Raw genomic sequence first — 21716 nt, forward strand, 5'->3', positions numbered from 1 at the left:
TGTTTAAACGTGCAATTTGGATTTTTAAGTTCTATTTTTTTACTTAGAAATATAAATCCCTATAAGTTATGAAAACTATCAAAATTATCCCAACTTTTTAATACAATCTTACCAAATAAGTAAAAGTTCATAACAAATACATTATCACAAAGTAATTTTTAAAAAATACAACATTTATTGATTGAACTTTAGTTTCAATAAAAAGGTAAAATTGAATTGTAGTACTGTATCATCATATTAATTTTCTAAGAATATTTCATCACTCATTTAGTTTTTATGCAAGAAATTATGTAGATATAAAACTATTGATTTTTTTGACAAATATTTTGTATATCAAAAATATGAAATCGTGATATAAAATTTCCAAATCAATTTTTTTTTGAAGAATTTTATCTCAAGATTTGAAATCACGTGTCCAAATATTAATTTCATCTGATGATTTCAAATCACGAAATGAAATTGTATATTCAAACATCTACTTAATAAGTTTTTCAATTCTAACATTCTATCTAATTTAAAAATCTTTCTTAAATTTCACATTTAATTAAACTAAAATACTTTAAATTGAGATGAAAGAGTAAGAAAATCTACCAAAATCCAAAAAGATAGAGAACAATCATTCTAAAATCCTAAAAAAGAGCGTTATCACGCCACACACAAGACAGAGTAGTTGCATTTGAATTCGCGCTATTACTACAATGCCAGCAACACATACACAGCCAAAAAGGGCAACACAAAAACATGTATATACCGTTAAACGGCAGCGTCCCGACCAAGCTTGAATTTGAATCCCCAAATTCTGCCACAAATAACGCCCATATACTTCTCTTTTCCCCACCCCCACCACCCTACCCCACTACTCTCTCACTGCACTAATCCATGAAAATGAAAATTATACGCAATAAATTTGTATAAAATAATCAAAATCCAACTATTACATTCAAATTACTGGATCTGAAACTCCTCATTTGGATCTACACTTTTTCTACTTGAAATGGGTTCGAGTAGTAGCAAGAATAATGCAGTTAATTCACCGCTGCCACCGTCATCTCCGGCGGCTTCATGTTCATCATCGGTGGTCGTTCGGAGATCTCGATCCACTCGAAGTAAAGTTTTTCAGTCCGCCTGTCTCGGATCTCGCGATTCTGAAAATGAAGCAGCACAGGTTTGTTTTATATGTTTTTCTAGCATTCTGCAGCTTTGATCATGCTACATTGTGTTTGTTTGGCTTTATAATGACCTACAATATGTTAGTGATCTGGAAAAATGTTCTTTCACAATATATTTTAGGCACATTATGAAACGCAATTTTGTACTAACTGGTTTTCCATGTATATTTGTTTTTTAGTGGTTTAGTTTAGTGCTAATGGACAATAGATTGGTATTTTTCTAGTTCTGCATCTATAGGCATGCGTAGAGGTTGTTCATTGTGCTTTCATTGTTGTACTTTTGGCTCTACAATGGTTAGTGCTTTGAAAAAATTGTACATAAACTACTAAACTTTTGCCATATGTGATAACGTTTTTGATTCATAAACTTGTATTTCAGGCTTTGGAAACTCAAACGAAACGAAATGAGGGTAGTGGTGCTTGTTTGAGTGAGACTAAATCAGGAGGAAGAAAAGCCGAATGGTTTGGAAAGGTTAAAATTAAGAAGCATGATGAAACATGTGTAGCCTCCAATATTGAGATTGATGATTGGGATGAATCACGCTTATCTGATACAATTGCTAGGAAAGGTGATGCTTCTTCTCGAGCTTCATCATCTAGATCATCGAATCTTTCTGGTCGTTTTCTCCCCCGGTTCAATTTTCGTCCTGGAAACATGAGCTTCCGGCTGAGCAGAGCAAACAGTTTAGGGTCAGCAAGGTCCCTTTTTGCATCTTCACAGAGGTTTGCTACTTCAATTAATGAGGATGAGCTTCGGCGCTCAAGTTCGTCAGGTAGATTCACTGACAGAAATGAAAGGCCACAGAATTGTGACTTCCTTCCTAGTTGTTTCAGCAATCAGTCTCCTAGCCAATGCTCTGAAGATGTTACTTCTAATAACTTAGTATTCACTCCTTCAACTGCTAACTTCTCTGATAATTTCACGGATGAGCCACATCCTACTTCCAGAAGAGGTTTGTCAGGTGACAGACATGATACTAGAGTAGAGTGTACTGTTAATTTATTTTCTCCAAGAAATAATAATTATACTGACGGTTTCGAGACAAGAGTTTCTGACAGAAGGAGTGCAGCTCGCGAACCTACTGAAAGGAACATCAGTATCAGCAGAACCCTGAGTGTTGGTAGACTTCGCGATAGGGTTGTTCGAAGATCATCATTTCCTGATGTTTGTTCCTTTCAACGGGAAACGGAAACTGGGCATGCTAGTGAGAATAGTATGAGACAGAATTTAGGTGGTGAATTAAGTTCGGTAGCATCCGAAGGGAATGACTTAATTCTATCAAATACTTCTGGCTTTGCATCATCTGGTGCCTCTACCTCCTTGTATGGGAGCCAATATTATGCAGTTGAGAGCCCAAGAGGAAGAGAAACAAGATATCATGATCTTCTGGAGCATAGGTCAAATTGGCTAGAGCGGCGAAGAAGAATAAGATCTCAGGTCTGTAAATATCTGCCTAATTTCATTGTGCTTACATTTAGGTTATATGACAACCCCATATAAGCAAGAGGGTAATAGTGTGTTTTGCTTTAAACATGAATGCAATACTTCTAATCCTGTGTGTCACGTGTTTGGTGGAACTCGTTGGTCATTACTTCCAAAATAATTCTTAAAAAAGATATATCATTTGGTATTACTTTTTCAAACAGAATAGTAATCTGAATGTGCTTGAAAAGCATATATATGTACAGTCCCTCTAATCATGTATAGTTTTGAGACAAGACATGACTTTCTTGACAAGGACATATTGGTCAACTTTTTAGGTCTATGCCCTTCAACGACTGGGAAGGCGCTTTGAGAACCATTCTGGACATGAGAGGTCTTGTGTTTTATCTGGTCAGCATCGAACAGGTCACTGTACATGTCGTATCAGTAGCCAAGGAGCTAACTTAGATAGTGACAGTAGTGCCAGGGCAAGCATCTCAAGAATTGTTATGCTGGCAGAAGCTTTATTCGAGGTAATGTTACCAATCTGTTTTACTTCATCAACATCTACCTTTTAATCATCAGTACGAGTTGAACTTGGATACTCATTTTAGGTTCTGGATGAAATTCATCAGCAATCAGTTGTATTATCATCCCAGCCTTCTGTATCCTCAATTGGATCTGTTCCAGCACCCAATGAAGTTGTTGAATCCCTACCTGTCAAATCATACAACAAATTTCGTAGGAGTTCGAATGACGAAGTTACACAGTGAGTAGAACATTTTACTTTTTGCCAGATTATTGCACCTTTAAGATTTATTATGTATGTTATTTGGTTCCAAGCAATCTAACAATGCTATGTTTTTGTTTCATTGGTTCCTTTTCTTCTTGCACCATTTATAGTTTTGTATTCTTTCTGAGAGAGTTGTTAATATTGATATAGCACTTTTTGGAAGTAAATGTAAATGAATTTCCAAAACGTTATGCAAAATTTTAGGGGGAAAGTAGCTAAAAGAGGTACTTTTTGCTTGGTGCAACCATTGTAATTAAATATTGCAGCTATGTTTTTGGATTTTGTAAGCTCCTTGAATTTTGGATCGGAGAAAAAGGAACGTATAGGAGCTCCTGCAATTGCATCTCTGGTTGCTAAATAACTAAAAGTTCAACTTGTCTGATAAAAAAATAGCTAGAAGATACTCAGAGATTGAAGGAAAATCACTGAAAAAGAGTAGCACTTCTTACTAGCATGATTAATTAGTAGTCCTCTGGAAAAGGAAACATTATGACCAATGAAAATAGGCTCAATGGCCAGATGAGTCTTGCTTAACCCTCTTTAGTTCCTTCTATACTGCATTCGGCAAATCCCAAAATGAAAATCTTTCTTCCTCTGAACGAAGGTGAATATAGATGTATCTAAAGGTTTGTTATAGAATACTGATTGAAGAATGTTGATGAATGTTGTGAAAGATAAGCTTGACGTATCTTTATTTTCTGATTTTCCAATATGTGAGAGGATCTGATTTTTTTTGCTCAGTGTGGAATTTGAATTATGCGAGGCATATCAAATAAACCAAACTAGCCAGCTCACTTGGCATTAGTTATATTGGAATAAGAAGATTTAGAGCCATTTAATGAGCAGATCTTTGCTTCAGCTAGGATTTCTACCATTGTATTCTGTTTCTTTTCAGCATGGAGAGTTTGCTTTGTCTGAAATGCAAGCACGTACACCTGCAAGAATAGTGCTTTGGCATACTGTTCCGAACTATATAATTCATATAATTGTATCTCTAACCCTAGAAGAAAGATGTGTCCTTGTATATTTGATGATACCAACACAAACAGTCAAACACCGTGAGAATGCAATGATTCTAAAAAAAGAAAGAAAATAATTTAAGATACTGGGAAACCTCTCAACTCCAAAGCATTTGCAACGAAGTACCAATAATCTTAAGGGTCTTCTTTACTAGTATTTTGCTGTCACTTGTACTTTCATTAATTTATTCTGAAATAGAAGTTTTAAAGAGTTGTAGGTGAAAGTAGTGGTCTTTTTTCATGCTCAATCTGCTGCTAGCATAGGATTTAAACCTAGAAATAATCTATTTGGTTATGCCATCCTGGACTAAGTTAAAATAATCATTACTGGTTGTCTGGGAGTAAATATAACATGGTTGGGTTCTTTATGTTAAAACTCTTTCATATTTTGTTTATTATCTAATTCTATATGCAGAGTATTTAAATTTTTCCTTTTCTTTCTTTCATTCTTAGTCAAAAAATTGATTCGTTAGGTGGTCTTGTTAGCTAGATATGGCCTTATTTCCTTCATGTAAACTATTTGGCTTTATTTTGACAGATGTTACATTTGTCTGGTTGAGTACGAGGAAGGAGATATGTTACGAACACTGCCTTGCCATCATGAATTTCACAGGACTTGTGTTGACAAATGGCTCAAAGAAGTTCACAGGTATACTTTCCCCTTTTGCTTTGTGCTGATATCTTTCAGTCAATTTCAAAATTCAGAGGCTTCTCATCTATTTGTTTCATCCAATTTTCCTGTAGACTGAAGTTACAAACTTCAATCTAGCCTTTCCTCTTATCATGATACTTGGCAAAGAGATGTACAAAAATGTACTTGAATATGATTTGATTAGATGGAATCTGTTTAGGACTTGTTTCTTAACCAGTTTAGGGTGTTTCCCTGGTTAGTACCCTTCTGCCTCAATCTTTCCATCGCCTTTGCTACCATACTAAAGCAAAAGTATCACTTTTGAAATCAGAGTTCATCAACACCCTAGGGTGTTGCTTAGTGGTCCATGAAGTGGGTGAAAACTTTGGAGACCCCGGTTCAAATTCCAACCTAGATAAAAGCACTAGGTGATTTTTTCTTATCGTCTAAGGCATAACCGATAGAGATAATCGGTCTCTGTACATGTGAGAGATATCAGGACTCAGTGGACTAGTCAAGGTGCACTTAAACTGGCTCAGAGACCACTCTTATCTGGAAAAAGACGAAATTAGAGTTTATTACAAGCCCCTCCTCAAGGTTTCTTCTTAGAAAGCTACTCTTCCATGGTCTTAGTATAGTTGGAGAGAAATTTTGAGAAAGATCTTTGTGTACAACCTATGGAATAACAACACACTATGATTATTGTAGGTTGATAACTTGATATCATGTTATACATCCAACCAAGATATTTTTTATTATAAGAAGTTTGTTAAACCTAACAACACACCTAAGAAAAGTCCAAAGCCAAAAGGGCAAAAAAATTGGCCCAAAATTTCGAAAGGGCAAACAAATCGCAGAAGAAACCAAATGGGTAAAGGCGCAAGGGGACCATGCGCCTTACCCCTTACGTTGTTAAAGGTGTTAATTGACAAAAGGAAGGTGCACTGACACACCGGCCTTGTAAGGCGCACTAGCACACCGGCCTTGTAAGGCGCACTGGCACACCGGCATTGTAAGGCGCACTGACACACCGGCCCTGTAAGGCGCACTGACACACCGGCCTTGTAATGCGCATTGACACACTGGCCTTGTAAGGCGCATTGACACCTGTGCCTTTGCACTGTTGAATCAAATCAACACTATAAAGATTTAAGACCGGAGGAAAAAAACAAAACCCTAAGTAAGGGTTGCAAAGTTTTAAAAATAATTTATATTAGACTTCAAATTGTCTTTATGGTATTCGATAACTGGTCTCAATATTAATTGAATTTCATAGTACATGATAATTTATAATATTTTATTTAATAATAGAAAAATAACTAATTATTTATTTTGATAATGATTTTGATAATTATATATTTGAAATTTATTAAAATTGTTGTACTTTGCCATCAATGTTATATTAGTGATAATGATAATATGACATGACAATTTATATTATTTTTAAAACTTTGCAGTGTTGATTTGAATCAACACTACAAAGATTCAAGATCGGAGGAAAAGAACATAACCTTCAAGTAAGGCACATGGGTTCATGTGCTTGAGCCTATGCACCTTACTTTAGGGTTTTGTACGGTGAATCTTTGCAGTGTTGATTTGATTAAACACCGCAAGGTTTAAAAAAAGATTATATTTGACTTCGAATTATATTAGACTTCGGACTCTAATATGAATTATTTTTAAAACTTTGCAGTGTTGAATTAAATCAACACAACAAAGATTCGAGGACAAAGCCATAAAGTAAGGCGCATGGGCTCATACACTTTACTTTAAGATTTTGTTCTTTTCCTCTGGTTTTGAATCTTTGCAATATTGATTCAAATATAAATTGTCATAACATCATTATCATTAATATAACATTGATAGCAAAGTTTTAAAAATAATTCAACGACATTGAATTATTTTTATGGTATCCGATAAGTGATCTCAATATTATTTTATTTTCACAAGATAATTTATAATATTTAAATATTGATAATTACATATTTGAAATTTACAATAGCCATTGTTCAAAAATAATGGATTGAATCAAATCAACACTTTCAAAGTAAAAAAATATAAAAATACTCCTAAAGCACATGAACTCATGCGCCTAATAAGGCTCATGCACCTTATACCTATTGATTTTTCTATATATACTACTTTCACTTGCAAATTCATCATATAATTAGATTTCTATTCACATTAGATGTTCCTACCACATTTTCTTTATTACTAACTCATTATTATTTTTTTGCTATGAAATCTACATTAATAATTACTTATGTTAGATGCTACTCGAAAGGTTTTAGCACGAGTATTAATGGAAAGTTCCTTTTTGAAAATAAGATATCCAAGTTACAGCAAAATCATTTTGATGGAAACAATCATGTTATGTCTTTTGTTACAAGGCGAAGAAGTTAAGAATGTACAAGGCTAACACATGCCATGTTAATAATGAATTTACGTCCTCCTAGGACAGGCTAAAGTAATGGTTGTTGTTGAAGATAACAAGCATGTTAACAACGAAAAAGATGAAGATATTTTTAAGAGTACTTCGGTTAAGACTCCAACAAATAGAGAAGTTAAATATTCGGACAAGCTAGGTGTTTCAATAGTAGAAAGTTATGAATTTTTTCGGGTTCATTTTGAGGTTAGGATGATCTCACTTTTTATGTTAAGAATACAAAAAAAAATGAGTTGATCAACTATAAAATATTTTCCTCTATTGCAAGGTGCAGGTGTCAGTGCACTTTACTAGGCCAATGTGTCTGTGCGCGTTCCTTTTGTTGGTTAACAACGTAAGGGGTAAGGTGCATGGGCCCCCTACACCTTTACTCCTTTGGTTTCTTCCGTGATTTGTTTGCCCTTCTGGAATTTTGGGCCAACCATTTTTGCCCTTTTGGCTCCGGACTCCTAAGAAAGGAGTGGATATTGTTGATTGTATACACCTACTAATATCTCTTAATTAAGAAATTACCAATTACAAGAAACTATGTCAAAGACAAAATCCAAAACATATCCTGTTTCTTAGAACTTATGCAGAGTTCAATTTGAAGATGATGGTAAAATATCTTGAATGTGTCATACTGTTTCCACTCAACTGATAGAATCTCTAAGACATGCAGTAGAAATTGTGAGAAAACCTTTTTTACTTTTCATGCTTTCACGTATGCTGCTACAATAGCAATATCACAAAAAAGGTTTTAAGAAATACTCTTAGTTAATCACATGCCTACTTGTGGTTGAGCAGAGCAATTCGTTAACGAAAAATCATGAAGTTGTTCCACTGGATGTTCATTCCCTTAAGTGAATGTAGTTGTACATGATAATTGTGAGAATAGACGAAATAATTAGTGGTCGTGGCTACAGATGTGGTAAGAGGCGGAATTCACAGTGATAAAAATAAACAAGAGAATGATAAGGGTTCTCAAAATTATTCTTTTAAAAAGGGTAAAGATAATGTATGTCATCAAGTATGGAAGGTCATTGACCATGTACTTGTTGTGCCTCTGGATGTTTTATCAAGCTAGATCTCACAAAGAAACATGGTAATATTCAGACAAATCTTGCGTTCAATGATAATGACTTTGTGCCTCATAAATATTCATCTAAAGCTGAAGGCTTCGTTGAGGATCATAAATGGAAATTTGATCGTCTTACCAGGAAAAGAAATTAGAGTAGCCCATGAAGATTGCTTACCCCCCAAAAACTTAGACTTGGACAGGATGTATAGTTCCTGAAGTGCCTGCAACATGATATCTGTACCCTGCAATCTGTGGTCACTAGTTTTTTAATTAATCTCTGAAAGCAATAAGAGTGATTACAATCTTGTCTTGTGATAATTATCTTTTTGGTTTTGGCGAAAAATTATCTTCTGCTAAATGAAACTGGAGTTAAAATTGTTCATTTTATGTAGGGTATGCCCATTATGTAGAGGTGATATCTGCCAAGGGAATGTTTGATGTTGCTTTCCTGGATATCCTGTTTTGTATTATGGATCCCCTTGATAGTGTTGCAAGAAGAGTTGGCGCCAGGAGTAACTTCACATGTCCTGAAACTTTCTTCGATACACTTGATTATGCACAGTTTGAGAGTTTGGTCCTGTTTCAATGCAGTTATCCATCTCTTTTGTTGTAATTGTCTTCCTTTACAATATTCATTTGTGATAGAAACCTATAGTTTCCCAGTAAAGATGGATCAACTACTTGTGACATACCAAATGATCTGGGCAACGTTTCCATATGGGGTAAGAAATGAGCTACAGATTTTTCAAATAATGTGCTGGTGGTTACTACGGGAAACCCAATTCACGATTGAGAAGCATCTTTTTATATTCCTAAATTGGTATATAGATAATGGAAGTTACGAGAGGATCAAATTACTTTACTTCATTAAGAGCAACACTTACATGTACCCTTTAGCTGGTAGAATAAAAGATGTATACACAATCGAATGCAACGCAGCAACGATGAAGGGGTCGATTTTCTTGAAGCAAATGTTAGTAACATTACCTTGTCCAACATTGTCAACGACCCAAAAATTGAATTTTTTTGTCAATTGCTTCCATACCAACGTCATGATAGATCTAAAGAACCAAGTGAACAAGTTTTGCTAGGAGTTCAAAATTGAGTAAGTTCCCTTGTGAAGGAATTTCCATTTGTGTGTGTTTGGCATTTAATTGGTGATGCATCCACACTTTGTACTTTTGTCAAAACATGGGCCAAAGTCAATCAAGAAAATGATCAAGAAATCAATGGATTCATCGTTGTCGTTACTAGGATTTTTCCACTAATATATCTTGGAAATAATCCTATGTTAACAATGATTCCATATGGTCATTAACACAGAGTTGCCCTGTTGAGGAACATTGTGCCATTCGTGTTGAGGCTCTATCAGCCTTCCTATGGTCATCAATTATACCAACATGAAAGGACAAAAAAAAGGTTACATACTAATGGTATCAGTTAACTTGAGGAAGAGAATGAATCCAAATTTCCCCACAAATTGCATTGGCGATCTAATTTATCCAACAATGGCCAAATGGGAAGTTGAAGAAGGGAAAATGGATTACAAAAAGTTGGTGGAAAAAGTCCAAGAATCATTAAGGAAAGGTAGAAGATGGATATATAAGAAGAATTCATGAGAAAAATGAGTACATAGATTACTTAAACTCAATTCTTGAATTGTGTACAAGTAGAGGAAATGAAGTGGGAATTGCTGGTTTTATTAGTTGGTGTAAAATTGGTTTTTATGAAGGTGATTTTGGATGGGGTAAGCCTATTTGGATTAATTCTGTAAAATGTCCATGTGGATTTCATTTTATGGATAGTGCTGATGGCAAGGGAATTGAAGTATGGATGGGATTGCCAGAAGAAAACATGAAGTTGTTGGAGAAGAATGAAGATTTTTTTTCATATGTTTCTTCAAGTCAAGATGTTTGAAACTCAAGAATTTTAGTAGCTCAGTTGGTTGATTGATTACCTGAACTTTTCCGTTGTTGGTGAAGATTTTATTCCCCGCCTTGTAATCCCTCCCCCGGTTTCCCTTTTCCTACTCCCAATTTAATGAAGATGTTTGAAACTCTGATTGGAAATATAATTTAAGGTTTTGAATGGTCTCTTTAGATTTAAGATTGTTGTCTAATATGTAACCTTTTTTTTTTGTTATTTGAAATCTTTGTTATCTAAGATTTTAATTTGTTTTAAATTTACTAGTGGATACCATTAGAGATTCAAATTTATCTAAGGAGGGATTTAACATCGTTTTATTAAGCAACATTTTAAGTCCCAAGTTAAAAATGCCTCTGGTAGACTTGTCATTTTAAAGTTTGACAAAATTAATACTATATATTTTTGCATTTTACCCTTAATAGTAATTGTTCTCGAAGACAACAAACAGCTCAATCATGATAATATAAATAAGGATAAAATAATCAAAACACCCCTCATAATTAATTTTTTTTTTACGGGCATATAGATGAAAAAAGTATTTTGTGACGAAGGCTAACTTAATAAGTTGTCTATTCCAAACAAACACCAAATTATTAAGGTTAATTCAAATAGAAACAACAGTATTTATGTTATATTGATTTCCCCTATCATCTACAATACAAGAATTTAACTCATTTCACCACTCAATAACCCTCCTGCTCTGCTCAATTACTTTTTTGAAGGAAAATATATAGCACAATAAAATAACCTCAAGGGCAATTTTATCTTGAATTGAGATCTTTTGGCTCAACTTTGTCCTGGTTTTGCCAAGGAAAGCAAGCACGTTTTAGTAACCACAAGAATCCTTACTTAGAATGAGATTCCAATTCGATAACACCAAATGCAAAAATTCAGAAGTTGCATCCAATTCCAGTTTTCAATTGTAAATGGTCGTCTTCAAGATACATGCTAGCATTCCTGCCTTGACTGCTCATATTCAAAAATGCTTTAGCTTTTCATCTCATTTGAAACCTCTACTAACTCGAAAAGTAAACCGCAAAATTTGAAAGCTCAAACGAATTACTAGCATTTCTCCAGCCCCAAAGTATTGAAAGGAATTTTATGATCACATTCAAGGCACTAAAGCACAAGAACTACAAAATATAGATAAAGATAAAAATTTGACATAGATATGTTCCCTTCGGAATAAAACATCATCATTGCGTATTACTGTCATAACTCTAAACAATCTCAAATGAAGGAAGAAAATCTGAAGCTGTTTATCACTTCAATACCCCAAAAAGGTCTTAAAAGATGAGATAAAGTTACTCCTAACACAGCAAAATTTCCAATTCTCTTAGTTCATCCTCCTAATAAGTTCATTGATAAAGTTCTCACGGTTACCAGCATCACCTCCTTCAACATAGTGATTCCTTTTCTTCTTCAGTCCACCCAAAGGTGCCTTAAGTTGGAACGGCCATAGGAAGTTGTTGGCCTGCTTGAAATGGGGTCCAACGGTCATGATCTCATGGACTAGGTCTTCCATGCAGATAATTCCATACTTGCCCAATACCTGAAACAGGTATAATCACAAAGACAGGTCAACAAAACACGAGAAACATTCGATTCAAAGACCAAAGTGCCGTTGTTTCAGAAACTGACCTGCTCAATGACAGAGTTATCAGTCAAAGCAATTCTCTGCTTGTCAACTTTCCCATAACCTCTCTTGTAGATCAATTCTCTAATACTTTTTAGGTTAGGATAACTGAAAGAGGAAAACCAATGTATATAAATAACAGATAAACAGCAAAAATGATCCAGGTAATGGCAAAACTCTCAAGTGATGACCTACCCATAGGTAACATAAGGTTCAACCCTGTGAAGCATGTTGACAGTGGCTTTGTTGACTTTCAAAAAGACACCGTTAAAGATCTGCCATCAACATGGGAGTAAGAGAATCACATAATTAGAATAGTGGAAAGTAACCTCAAGATATCAAATAAAATCTAAATGGATCCGCCACACCAAAATCAAGATATAAAGAAAATGCATATTCATTTTTTATACAAAAGAGAAGTGATGAAATATAATAATGAAGAATCCGTACCACTCCCACAATTGTTTGGCTGCAGATCAAACACTAGCAAGTTCAGCAATAAAATCTATATGAAGACTGAAGACTGTTTCAAGTAAAGTCTGCTCTAGATTTTTGAAAAAGATGAGCCATGAAACAATACCCAAAAAAAACATTTTTATGGTATATTTCAAGCAAAACAAGGGGAAATAACTAATAAAATTAAAGCATATATTGGAGAAACAAATATGATCTGGTTATTAACTGATTACTTTAAAACAATCTAGAGTGTTCTGAGTAGTAACACGAGATCCTACCAGCTCTCTCTAGCAATACCATCAAACAAGTAGTTAGTTACCTGTCTCAACCGTAGAAGCTGCAATATCTTTTTGGTCTGTGGAGGCATAGCGTTGATCCTAAGAAATATAATTTTAATGAGTACCATTACAATACCAGTGATTTCAAAGCTTAAAAGACCAGCCACAATAAGAGCTCTTACCCACGGATTCTAGTGATAAACAACAGCTTTGCTTCAGGGTCAACATAGAAACCACCCTTCAATCTAGCCTCACGCTTCAAACGGATCAACTCCTTTTCCTAAAAACAGCAATTGAAAACTAATTACTACATTTGGCACTCAAAACAAGAATATTATCTGAGGGTGATTGAGCTTGACCAACCTGCTGGTCGTACTCCTTAGCATACTGCTTAGCTCTGTTGTAGATCAATTTCCGGTTCTCAGCACTTTTCTTCTTTGCAGCTACAAGCTCTTGTGTCTTTGCAAGGGCCCATTCCTCACTCCTTTTTTGCTTCTTCAATACTGACTCTGGAACTGGAACAGCTCCCTTAACTACCTCACCCATCTCTGTCATATAACAATGTCAAATAACATGATATATCATTTCACCCGGAACTAGGTCATTGTTAAAAGGATCATCAAATTGGACACCACACTTACAAACATAATAATAACCAGAACCATTAAATTGCTACTCCATAAATATGCTCTATCTTATGAACACATAATCTCTTAAGACAAGACATTTCTTTATTATTTTTATAACTCTGGTGTCCAGGTTTATTTAATTTCACAGGAGACCTGTCAACTCCCCCAAGAAACATGTATAAGGTAACTCTGAACAGATGGCAAGAAATCATCTAATAATTTTGTCTCTTGTGGTATTTGAACTGAGACCTCATGGTATTCATTAACAACCCTGGGTGCAGCATTTCTTTGTTCCTTACCACCCTTAAATCTCGCAATTCATATGTCATTACTAAGAGTGCATTACAGCTCCTCTAACAAAATTTTCTATGATAAATCATATAACAGATTAAGAAACTAGTTTTCAATCCTAAGCCAAAAAGAAAAAAACTCAGAAAGCAGAAATCTTTTACTACCATCACTTAAATAGATTTTAATAAAGTAATCAGGAAATCCAATGAATCATACTTAACAACAAAACAATAATTTTCCACGAACAAAAGTGAACACACACAAAGATCTTCAACATAAAACCAAAACAACAGCAAATAAAAGCTACCTAAATCGCATTAAGAAGCAACACTAAAGGTAAAAGCAATAACAGAAGAATGTGAATGAAATCTAATAACAATTAGCAAAAAAATAGGAATATAGTACATAAAAGCAATGTATGTGTACCTTGAAATTGTAAAAGTGAGAAGAGAATAGGGTTGTTAGAGCTTTTCTGTGCTCACGGCAGCTGAAATGGCGACTCTGTCTGTGTTAGGGTTTTTGTAAAGTTTAGTGCCCTAGGTTGATGTGGATATGGGCCCGGTCGGGTCGGTTCAAAATATGATATAGGCCCGTCAGCTAAATTGGATATAGCCTATGATGCTTGAGCCCAAACTTGAAAAGCCGAAATTCTCACTAGAAAAAATTACAGAAATCCCACATTTTAGTTTACTTATTAGCATTATCCCCCTATAAGTTTTACAAATCTCCAAAATCTCTCATTTTCGCACATCAGAATAGTGTATCTCGCGCATCAGATTAGTGTATCTCGCGCATCAGATTAGTGTATCTCGTGCATCAGATTAGTGTATCTCGCGCATCAGATTAGTGTATCATGTATAAAATGTAATGTATCTTACTTAATGATTAATGTATCTCGCGCATCAGATTAATGTATCAGCGCTTATATTATTGTATCCGTTTGAGGGATTTTTGTAACTATAAACTTTTAAGGGATAGATTGTAATTTTGCCATAAAAATATGTGATTTCTGTAATTTACCCAAAAAATAAATTATTTTTCTTATGATTTACATACCTTGAAAAAAAATAATTAAAATATTATAATTTTATTTGTAAGATTGATAAATTTATGAGCAAATATTAAGTCAGAGTCTAAAATTAGTGAAAAGGTAATCTTTTAATGGCTATATTTGCATAACTATTTAAAATATGGACAAAAAATTAAATGATAGCCTAAAATAGAATATTTGCATGAACCAACCAAGCAAAAGGTTGAATCAATAAGAAATTCTTTTTGGGGAAGACAAAGGAAAAGATTTAAATTAAGTTTTTTTCTTATTTGGAGATTCCTCTAGCTTAATTATACTTCTTGTCTTCTCAATAAAAATATATTTTGGCTAAACTCCGAAAGCAGTTAAATATTATATATTTCAAAACTGAATTAATAAATATTCAGATAGTATATAAAAACTTTTAAGAATTAAAAAGGAACTAAAATAGGACAAAAATATGTAATTTTTTATGAGGTGCAGTTACAAAACTTATGGAGTGGTAATTAATTACAGAAAAAGAATTACTGGAAACAAAGACATTATATGCCTTTAATTATTTTGTGACTATTGTTTTCAGTTAAGATTTATGATTGTAGTGAAATGAGGAAGAGTAGGAGAAGAGAAATAAAACTTATTGGCAATATAAATTAAGATTAATGCAAGCTGAGCTAATAATTGAAAAGTAAATATCAATTTCACATGGAATTAAATTCCTTGTAAATGAAAACTACATAATTAAAATGCTAAACTAAGGAAAATAAATACTTAAAACTTCAAAAAAAAATAAAAAATGAAATCATGGCTAGCTAACCTAAGACCTAAGACAACAAACAACAGGTAATTGAACTGAACTAATCCAAAACTCCCTAATTCTTTGAAATTAATCATTTAATCAAAGTTTTGACTTCCTCAAGGACTTGTGAATTTTGGAATTCTTGATTATTCTCTAGTGCTTCAAGGAACACTTTTGGAACTAAGCAATTTTCAGTTGAATACAACTTTTCTTGAACCAATGAAGATCCAACAAGTTTGTGCAAGTATGATGTTTCAAATGATTTCTCATTTTCCTGCAAATTAAATACAAATGCAAATAAGTTAATAGCCAACAAAGTCTGAAAAATTCGAATGTTGTAGTATAATTTATTTACCTGATATGATCCCATGAATGCAAGAAGTCCAGCTTGTGCTTGCAACAACTTAATATACTTGAAAGTAGCTTGAAGCATTTCAGCAGTATTCATCCTGTGTCCACCAGGTATCAATTTACCCAATTCTTGTGTCTTATCACTAATCTTCTTCCTCCTCTGCCTCGCCGCAATACTCTGTGCTGACATCTTCTTCTCATTATTATTATTACTAGCGCCTTTCTTCGTGACAACTCCAGCATTATTGCTGCTAAAAACAGGCATAGGAATTTCTGGAAGCAAATACGAGGCAAAATCCTCAAACATTGGAGGATTTGGCACAAACCCCTCATTGAACAAACCTTGACAGTTGTCTTGAAAGACCTCTTGTCGTTTTGGGGTATTCTCATAAACAGAGTATTCTGGGGTGAATGTCAAATTGTCAGTACTATTTGGAAGGAAGTCTTCTTGAAAAAACCTCTGACGTTTTGGGGTGCTCTCAAAATCAGAGTAGTCTGCAATGAAACAAGAATTATGAGTGGACGGGGTTATTAAGTTATCATGAAAAACCTTTTGTTGTTTCTCGAAAACAGAGTACTCTGGCATGAAACAAGAATTGTCAACAGGTAAAATAAACTCGTCTGGGTCGAAATAACAATCTTGATCTTGATTTTCATCAGAAAAGGTGTGTTCAACATCATAGTTGAAATCAAAAAGAAGATGCTGCATTTCTTCTGAGTTGAATTCTTCAACATTTGGTTCCAATTTAGAAGCAGAGTAGTAGCTAACACTAGCCATTCTTGAATGGATCCAATAGTTAACACACCCTTTACAAGCAAAATACAAAATGAGCTTAAGTAACAAATAGTATTATAGTAGCTTAAACATGAAGTGGTTAATGTAAGAAAGATAAACTATTTAAGGATAATTACCTTAATTGAGATATTATATGTCTTGGTGAATCTTGCTGTTTTTCCTCACTTGTTCAACAAAAGTAGACCTAACAAACAAGTCTTGTTTTTCTTTGTGGCTGACAAACTAAGTAATTAGTGTTAATTAATAGGATTAACGGCGGAGGGGTAGGTGGGTTTGGGGGGGGGGGGTGTCAATGGCAGTTACTCTTAGAAGAGTTATGGAGGATAATGGGGAGAGTTATTATCTAACCGTTTTTTTACTTTCCTCTTTTTCTTTTTTTTTACTTTTTTTTCGTATACTGTTTTATGACAAAAATGATCCAATTTATCTTTTATAATCCCTTTTAAGTTTTAACTCCTAGTTTTGTGATACCAAGTAAGTATTTATTCCTATTAATACCTGATTAAATGATGTAATTTTTACTGCGGAAGAGTTAAAAGTACAAAAAAAGAAAAATAAATCACTCTCTAAAATGCAACATGAAAAAAGGAATAAGTAGCTCTTTAAAGATGTACAATGACAAGCTTTTCGAGGACAATAAGAATTGTTGTCTCGAGCAAAAAAAAATAAAACAAGAATTGCAGATTTGCGATGCTAAATCTATTTTTGAATATTAATTACCTAATAAACTTTAATTAGGTTTGTATTTTCCAAAGAGAAACTTTTTACTTTATTTTTTTTTTAAAAGAGCCAAATGGTCTCTCTTTTTTCCTTCTTAAGTTATTTACCCATTGATCTTATTAAATAATCTTTTAAAAATATCTCCATACGAAATTTCTTGTTGTTTTAAAACCTTTTTAGCAACACAAAACTATAGAAATAAGGCTCCATACTCCCACAAATACTATAACTTTTTATAGATAATTATTATTTATTTATGTTTTTGTAAATTTTTAATACTCTTATGAGAAATAATGATTTTTGTCATTTAACCTGACTATGACAAGGGGGGAAATCGGATTAAACTATTACATCAAATGATTTATTATGAAAAATAAACTCTAATTTTTTTCGGGCTTACAAATTTCTATAGACGTCTTGACTAGCTATATGAGTTAAGTTACATTCTCAAGCTTAATTGGTATGCAGAATTAAATTTGTACTTGCATTTGCTAAATATTTTTATACCATAAAATCTATAATTAAACTTTGGGGGAAAAAAAGTTGCTCAAGTCTGAAAAATAAGTTATGCTTGAAAGAACTATAACTCATTCTGGACTTCAAAATCAGCTCTCAAAGCAATAAAACAATTAAGAATAATGGGTCATTAGCACAAACGCCTAGGCCAATTTTTAATTTTTACCTTCAAATTTGATGGTCTTTAGTTTTAGTCCCTCGATATTTAAGTAAAAAAATATGTAGCGAAAAATATCCTAACATTAAAATGACGGCATAAGTTTACCTTTTGTATCATAATATTCTTATAGAATTTATGTGGAACAAATGATATACTATATAACATGTGTCGGATAACTTAATTCCTACATATATTATATCAAAAGACCCAAAGATTTCTAAACTTATGTTGTGCAAAATTAGGTCATAAATATAGATAATTTGACCCATATAGACAAAAATTATTTATCAACATATTTGAGAGTAAAAATTAAAGATCAGCCCAAATAAAGCGATCTATGCAAAAACTTCATCAAGAAGAATAACAAAATATTATCCAACAGAAAACTGAAAATGGGTTTATGGAATATTTATATAATAAATATGTGTATTTTTTATTTGTTTTGCTCGTTGTAGTACAAAATTCTTAATTAATTATAAGTTATAACCACATGCCTAAATTTTTGCTAATAAGAACTCTTTGTGGGAAAAGTGGGTACTAAGAAGTCTTGGCGCCAAAGTTAAGGAGCTTTTGTTACAACTTACAATGAATCAAATAAGAAGAAAAAACAAATAAATTATGTAATGCTGTGTCAAAATAAACAAAAAAAAAAATTTGAAAATGGTGTTTATAATACAATATTTTTAGAAATAAAATAAAAATTGTTTGATGCCTATTTTAAGCAAAATATTAATGATGTTTACTCACAAAATTAATTTAAAATAAAAATAAAAGTCATATCTAAATATAAATTTAATAAAATATTTGTCTAGTTACACTTACTCAATTGAGGGGATTAGGTATTTATAAATAATTTAATAAGGTTATGATGAATATTAATGAAGCGTGATTCAGAGTTGAAGAAATATATATAAACACATGTCATATATCTATTAGCTTAAGGTAAAAACTGAACAAGTAAATCACATAAATATTTGTTTCCCTCTCATTTACCAGGGAAGTTAAAAATAAAAGAAAAAATTAACACTTAAAGCAACTAATTAAGAGTAACAAAAATTGTGACATTGAGGATTGAGGAGGGATACTCTCCCACAACTGCAGTTCTATAAGAGCAAAATTACATAATATTTTATTTTTTTTACGGTAAAAAATAATTTGCACTCGATTACCTAAAATTATATAAATTTAGTAGGATTAATTAAATTGTAAAAATAAATATTAATTACTAATAATTGAATGCAAAATAACTTAAGTGCAAACACATATCCTGCATTTATCAATGCATCACGGAAAATCTCATCTTGCCAGCAAAATTAGTTTGTGTATTAACATATAAAATTATTGTGTTTATCACATCAAAGATGTAGTGAGATGAATAAGATTTCTTAATTCTTAATAAAAAATCTTAAGTTTTAACCATGAAAATTAAATAGAAACAATTCTTATGAAGGATCATGCATTAGGTTGTGTTCGTTGAGTTATCATTCTGAGTAGGGGTGTTCACAGGTTGGTTTGGATCGGTTATTGGTCAAAACCAAAACCAAACCAATTTAATCGGTTTTAAAATTATCAAAACCAAACCAAACCAAATATAATATACATTTATCGGTTTGGTGATTATCGGTTTCGATTTGGTTTGGTTCAGTTATTCGGTTATTAACCATACACAAAAATAAAAGAAACAATTCATTTAAAATGTGAAAAAAGTGACAACAATCCATTCAAAAAAAAAATAGTTAGAATGACTTAAATTACTAAACTTTCAATCACTAAATTTACTATCAATAAAGCTTTAAAATTCATTATATTGGCCTAGAAGTAAGAGACAATAACATTTTCAGTCCCACAAAGAATTGACATAGGCACTCATATACATGAAATCAATAAGATAAATGTTTCATCTTGGGCATCTTTCTTTCAATAAGTAAATTATAAAGAAATTTTAATGAAAATATGTATAAGATCTTTAAAATTGTTTATAAAAATAATATATTAAGTATGTATATTAATAAAATATATGTATAGAATTCATCGGTTCGGTTATTTCTTTGGTTTTTTTCGAATAAAATCATAACCAAACCAAATACTATCGGTTTTCAAAAATCTAAAACCAAACCAAACCAAACCCAAATAAAATCGGTTTTATTTTATCGGTTTGGTTTGGTTTTTCGGTTTGGATCGGTTTTTATCCAAACCGTGAACACCCCTAATTCTGAGTCCTCTTTAATTTGTCGGGATAAAATAAAATTTAAAAGGTATTAAAATAGGACAAAAATTAAGAATTTAAAAGGTATTAAAATAGGACAAAAATTAAGAATTTAAAAGGTATTAAAATAGGACAAAAACAAGCACTTTTTTTTAATGAGTTGCAAAACTTACGGAGGGGTAGTTAACTACAGAAAAAGAAATAATCGAAACAGAAGAGGGGCATATTATTAAGGGAAAATGGTCTGAAAAATATTATAACTTTGATCGAAATTGTTGTTACAATACCAAATTTTATGGAGGATCTTTTACCCCTATATTATTTAATAGTGTACTTTAAAGGTATATATGTGCCCACGTGGACACGTTACTATTTATAATGATGCAATATTTATGATGTCCATATGGCACATATATACCTTTAAAATACACTATTAAATAGTGCAGAGGGGTAAAAGGTTCTTTCCAAAGTTCGGTATCGTAACAACAATTTCGATCAAAATTCAGATATATTTCAGACCTTTTTTCCTATTATTAAATTTAAAAAAACTTTATTTTCTTATAAATATATATATTTCACCTACATTTTCTGACTACTTTTACTATTGCATTGGGTCTTTAATTCTTTTGTGAAATCCATCTTTTGTAACTTTTGTTTTCAGTTAACATTTATGATTGTAGAAAAATAAATTAAGATTAATGCAAGCTGATCTGATAATTTGAAAAGTAAATATCACTATCACATGGAATTATATTCCTTGTAAATGAGCAGTCCAATCCTGAAATTGTAGATCTCCATTATTCATTAAAAATATTTGTATATATATATATTTTTTTTTTTATATATATAGAATGAAAATACAGAAATAAGTAATACTCAAATATAAATAATTAAATGACAAAAACAAAACCTTCATATAATAAGAATATTTAACATGAGAAAATTAGAAGAGATTAATAGAAGGATGTAACGGTATAACTCTACCTACATAGCTTTATCCAGAAAATAAAATTAAAGCACAAAAACTTAAAATTTAATGACATTTTTTTCGACTAACAAAAAATTATTAAAATGCTAGGCAAATTATTTGTCTATAGTTCTTAATTAAAAGAAAAAAAATTACTTATTCATGATTGATAGAAACTAATGACGTTAGATAATTTGATAGAATATAAAGATAATTCAATTTGAAGCAACTAGTGGTTTTGATTGTGTTAATTTGATGCAATATAAATGTTGTTACGATTTGGTGGATTATAAAAATACAATGTGGTTTAGATTAATGTAATGAAATTGTTTATGTTATGATATCATAATTGATTTATTTTTATCCAAAAATTTATATATTTTTTAATCAAAATGTCTTGTTAAGTTACTTAAAAAT

General features: G+C 32.3%; 3 protein-coding genes across 4 annotated transcripts; 1 reads left to right on the forward strand and 2 right to left on the reverse strand.

Moving 5' to 3' along the window:
• The first annotated feature begins 861 nt into the window (after positions 1–861).
• LOC125827005 (uncharacterized) lies at positions 862–9208 on the forward strand. Of its 2 annotated transcripts, none has more exons than XM_049506362.1 (6): positions 862–1165; positions 1549–2607; positions 2931–3125; positions 3207–3361; positions 4943–5053; positions 8934–9208. In XM_049506362.1, the coding sequence occupies exons 1-6, from the start codon at positions 995–997 to the stop codon at positions 8977–8979; spliced, it is 1737 nt and encodes a 578-aa protein (XP_049362319.1). In that variant the 5' UTR covers positions 862–994; the 3' UTR covers positions 8980–9208. The 2 variants fall into 2 exon arrangements, with proteins under 2 accessions (XP_049362319.1, XP_049362320.1); XM_049506363.1 differs by having other exon boundaries at positions 3228–3361.
• A 2503-nt stretch (positions 9209–11711) lies between these two features.
• Positions 11712–14315, reverse strand: LOC125827020 (60S ribosomal protein L7-3-like). The gene is made up of 7 exons (XM_049506377.1): positions 14184–14315; positions 13201–13385; positions 13020–13117; positions 12879–12936; positions 12299–12378; positions 12109–12211; positions 11712–12019 (listed from the first exon to the last, which is right to left on the reverse strand). Exons 2-7 carry the CDS (start codon positions 13381–13383, stop codon positions 11804–11806), a joined length of 738 nt encoding a protein of 245 aa, XP_049362334.1. The 5' UTR covers positions 13384–13385; positions 14184–14315; the 3' UTR covers positions 11712–11803.
• Positions 14316–15674: 1359 nt separating this feature from the next.
• Positions 15675–16712, reverse strand: LOC125826335 (transcription factor bHLH53-like). Its single transcript, XM_049505645.1, has 2 exons — positions 15939–16712; positions 15675–15857 (listed from the first exon to the last, which is right to left on the reverse strand). The coding sequence occupies exons 1-2, from the start codon at positions 16710–16712 to the stop codon at positions 15675–15677; spliced, it is 957 nt and encodes a 318-aa protein (XP_049361602.1).
• Positions 16713–21716: the final 5004 nt, after the last annotated feature.

This window comes from Solanum verrucosum, unplaced genomic scaffold, assembly GCF_900185275.1.
Source record: "Solanum verrucosum unplaced genomic scaffold, falcon-dt-bn FXZP01000060.1, whole genome shotgun sequence".
NCBI lineage: Eukaryota > Viridiplantae > Streptophyta > Magnoliopsida > Solanales > Solanaceae > Solanum > Solanum verrucosum.

Excerpts from the sequence above, each read along its gene's own strand:
- LOC125827005 (XM_049506362.1), top strand. The coding sequence starts at position 995 with ATGGGTTCGAGTAGTAGCAAGAATAATGCAGTTAATTCACCGCTGCCA. Across the intron at positions 2,608-2,930 it reads GAAGAAGAATAAGATCTCAG|GTCTATGCCCTTCAACGACT; the intron begins GTCTGTAAATAT and ends TCAACTTTTTAG. Across the intron at positions 3,126-3,206 it reads TGGCAGAAGCTTTATTCGAG|GTTCTGGATGAAATTCATCA; the intron begins GTAATGTTACCA and ends TACTCATTTTAG.
- LOC125827020 (XM_049506377.1), bottom strand. The coding sequence starts at position 13,383 with ATGGGTGAGGTAGTTAAGGGAGCTGTTCCAGTTCCAGAGTCAGTATTG. Across the intron at positions 13,118-13,200 it reads CTAAGGAGTACGACCAGCAG|GAAAAGGAGTTGATCCGTTT; the intron begins GTTGGTCAAGCT and ends TGCTGTTTTTAG. Across the intron at positions 12,937-13,019 it reads TTTATCACTAGAATCCGTGG|GATCAACGCTATGCCTCCAC; the intron begins GTAAGAGCTCTT and ends TATATTTCTTAG.
- LOC125826335 (XM_049505645.1), bottom strand. The coding sequence starts at position 16,712 with ATGGCTAGTGTTAGCTACTACTCTGCTTCTAAATTGGAACCAAATGTT. Across the intron at positions 15,858-15,938 it reads CATTCATGGGATCATATCAG|GAAAATGAGAAATCATTTGA; the intron begins GTAAATAAATTA and ends TTTAATTTGCAG.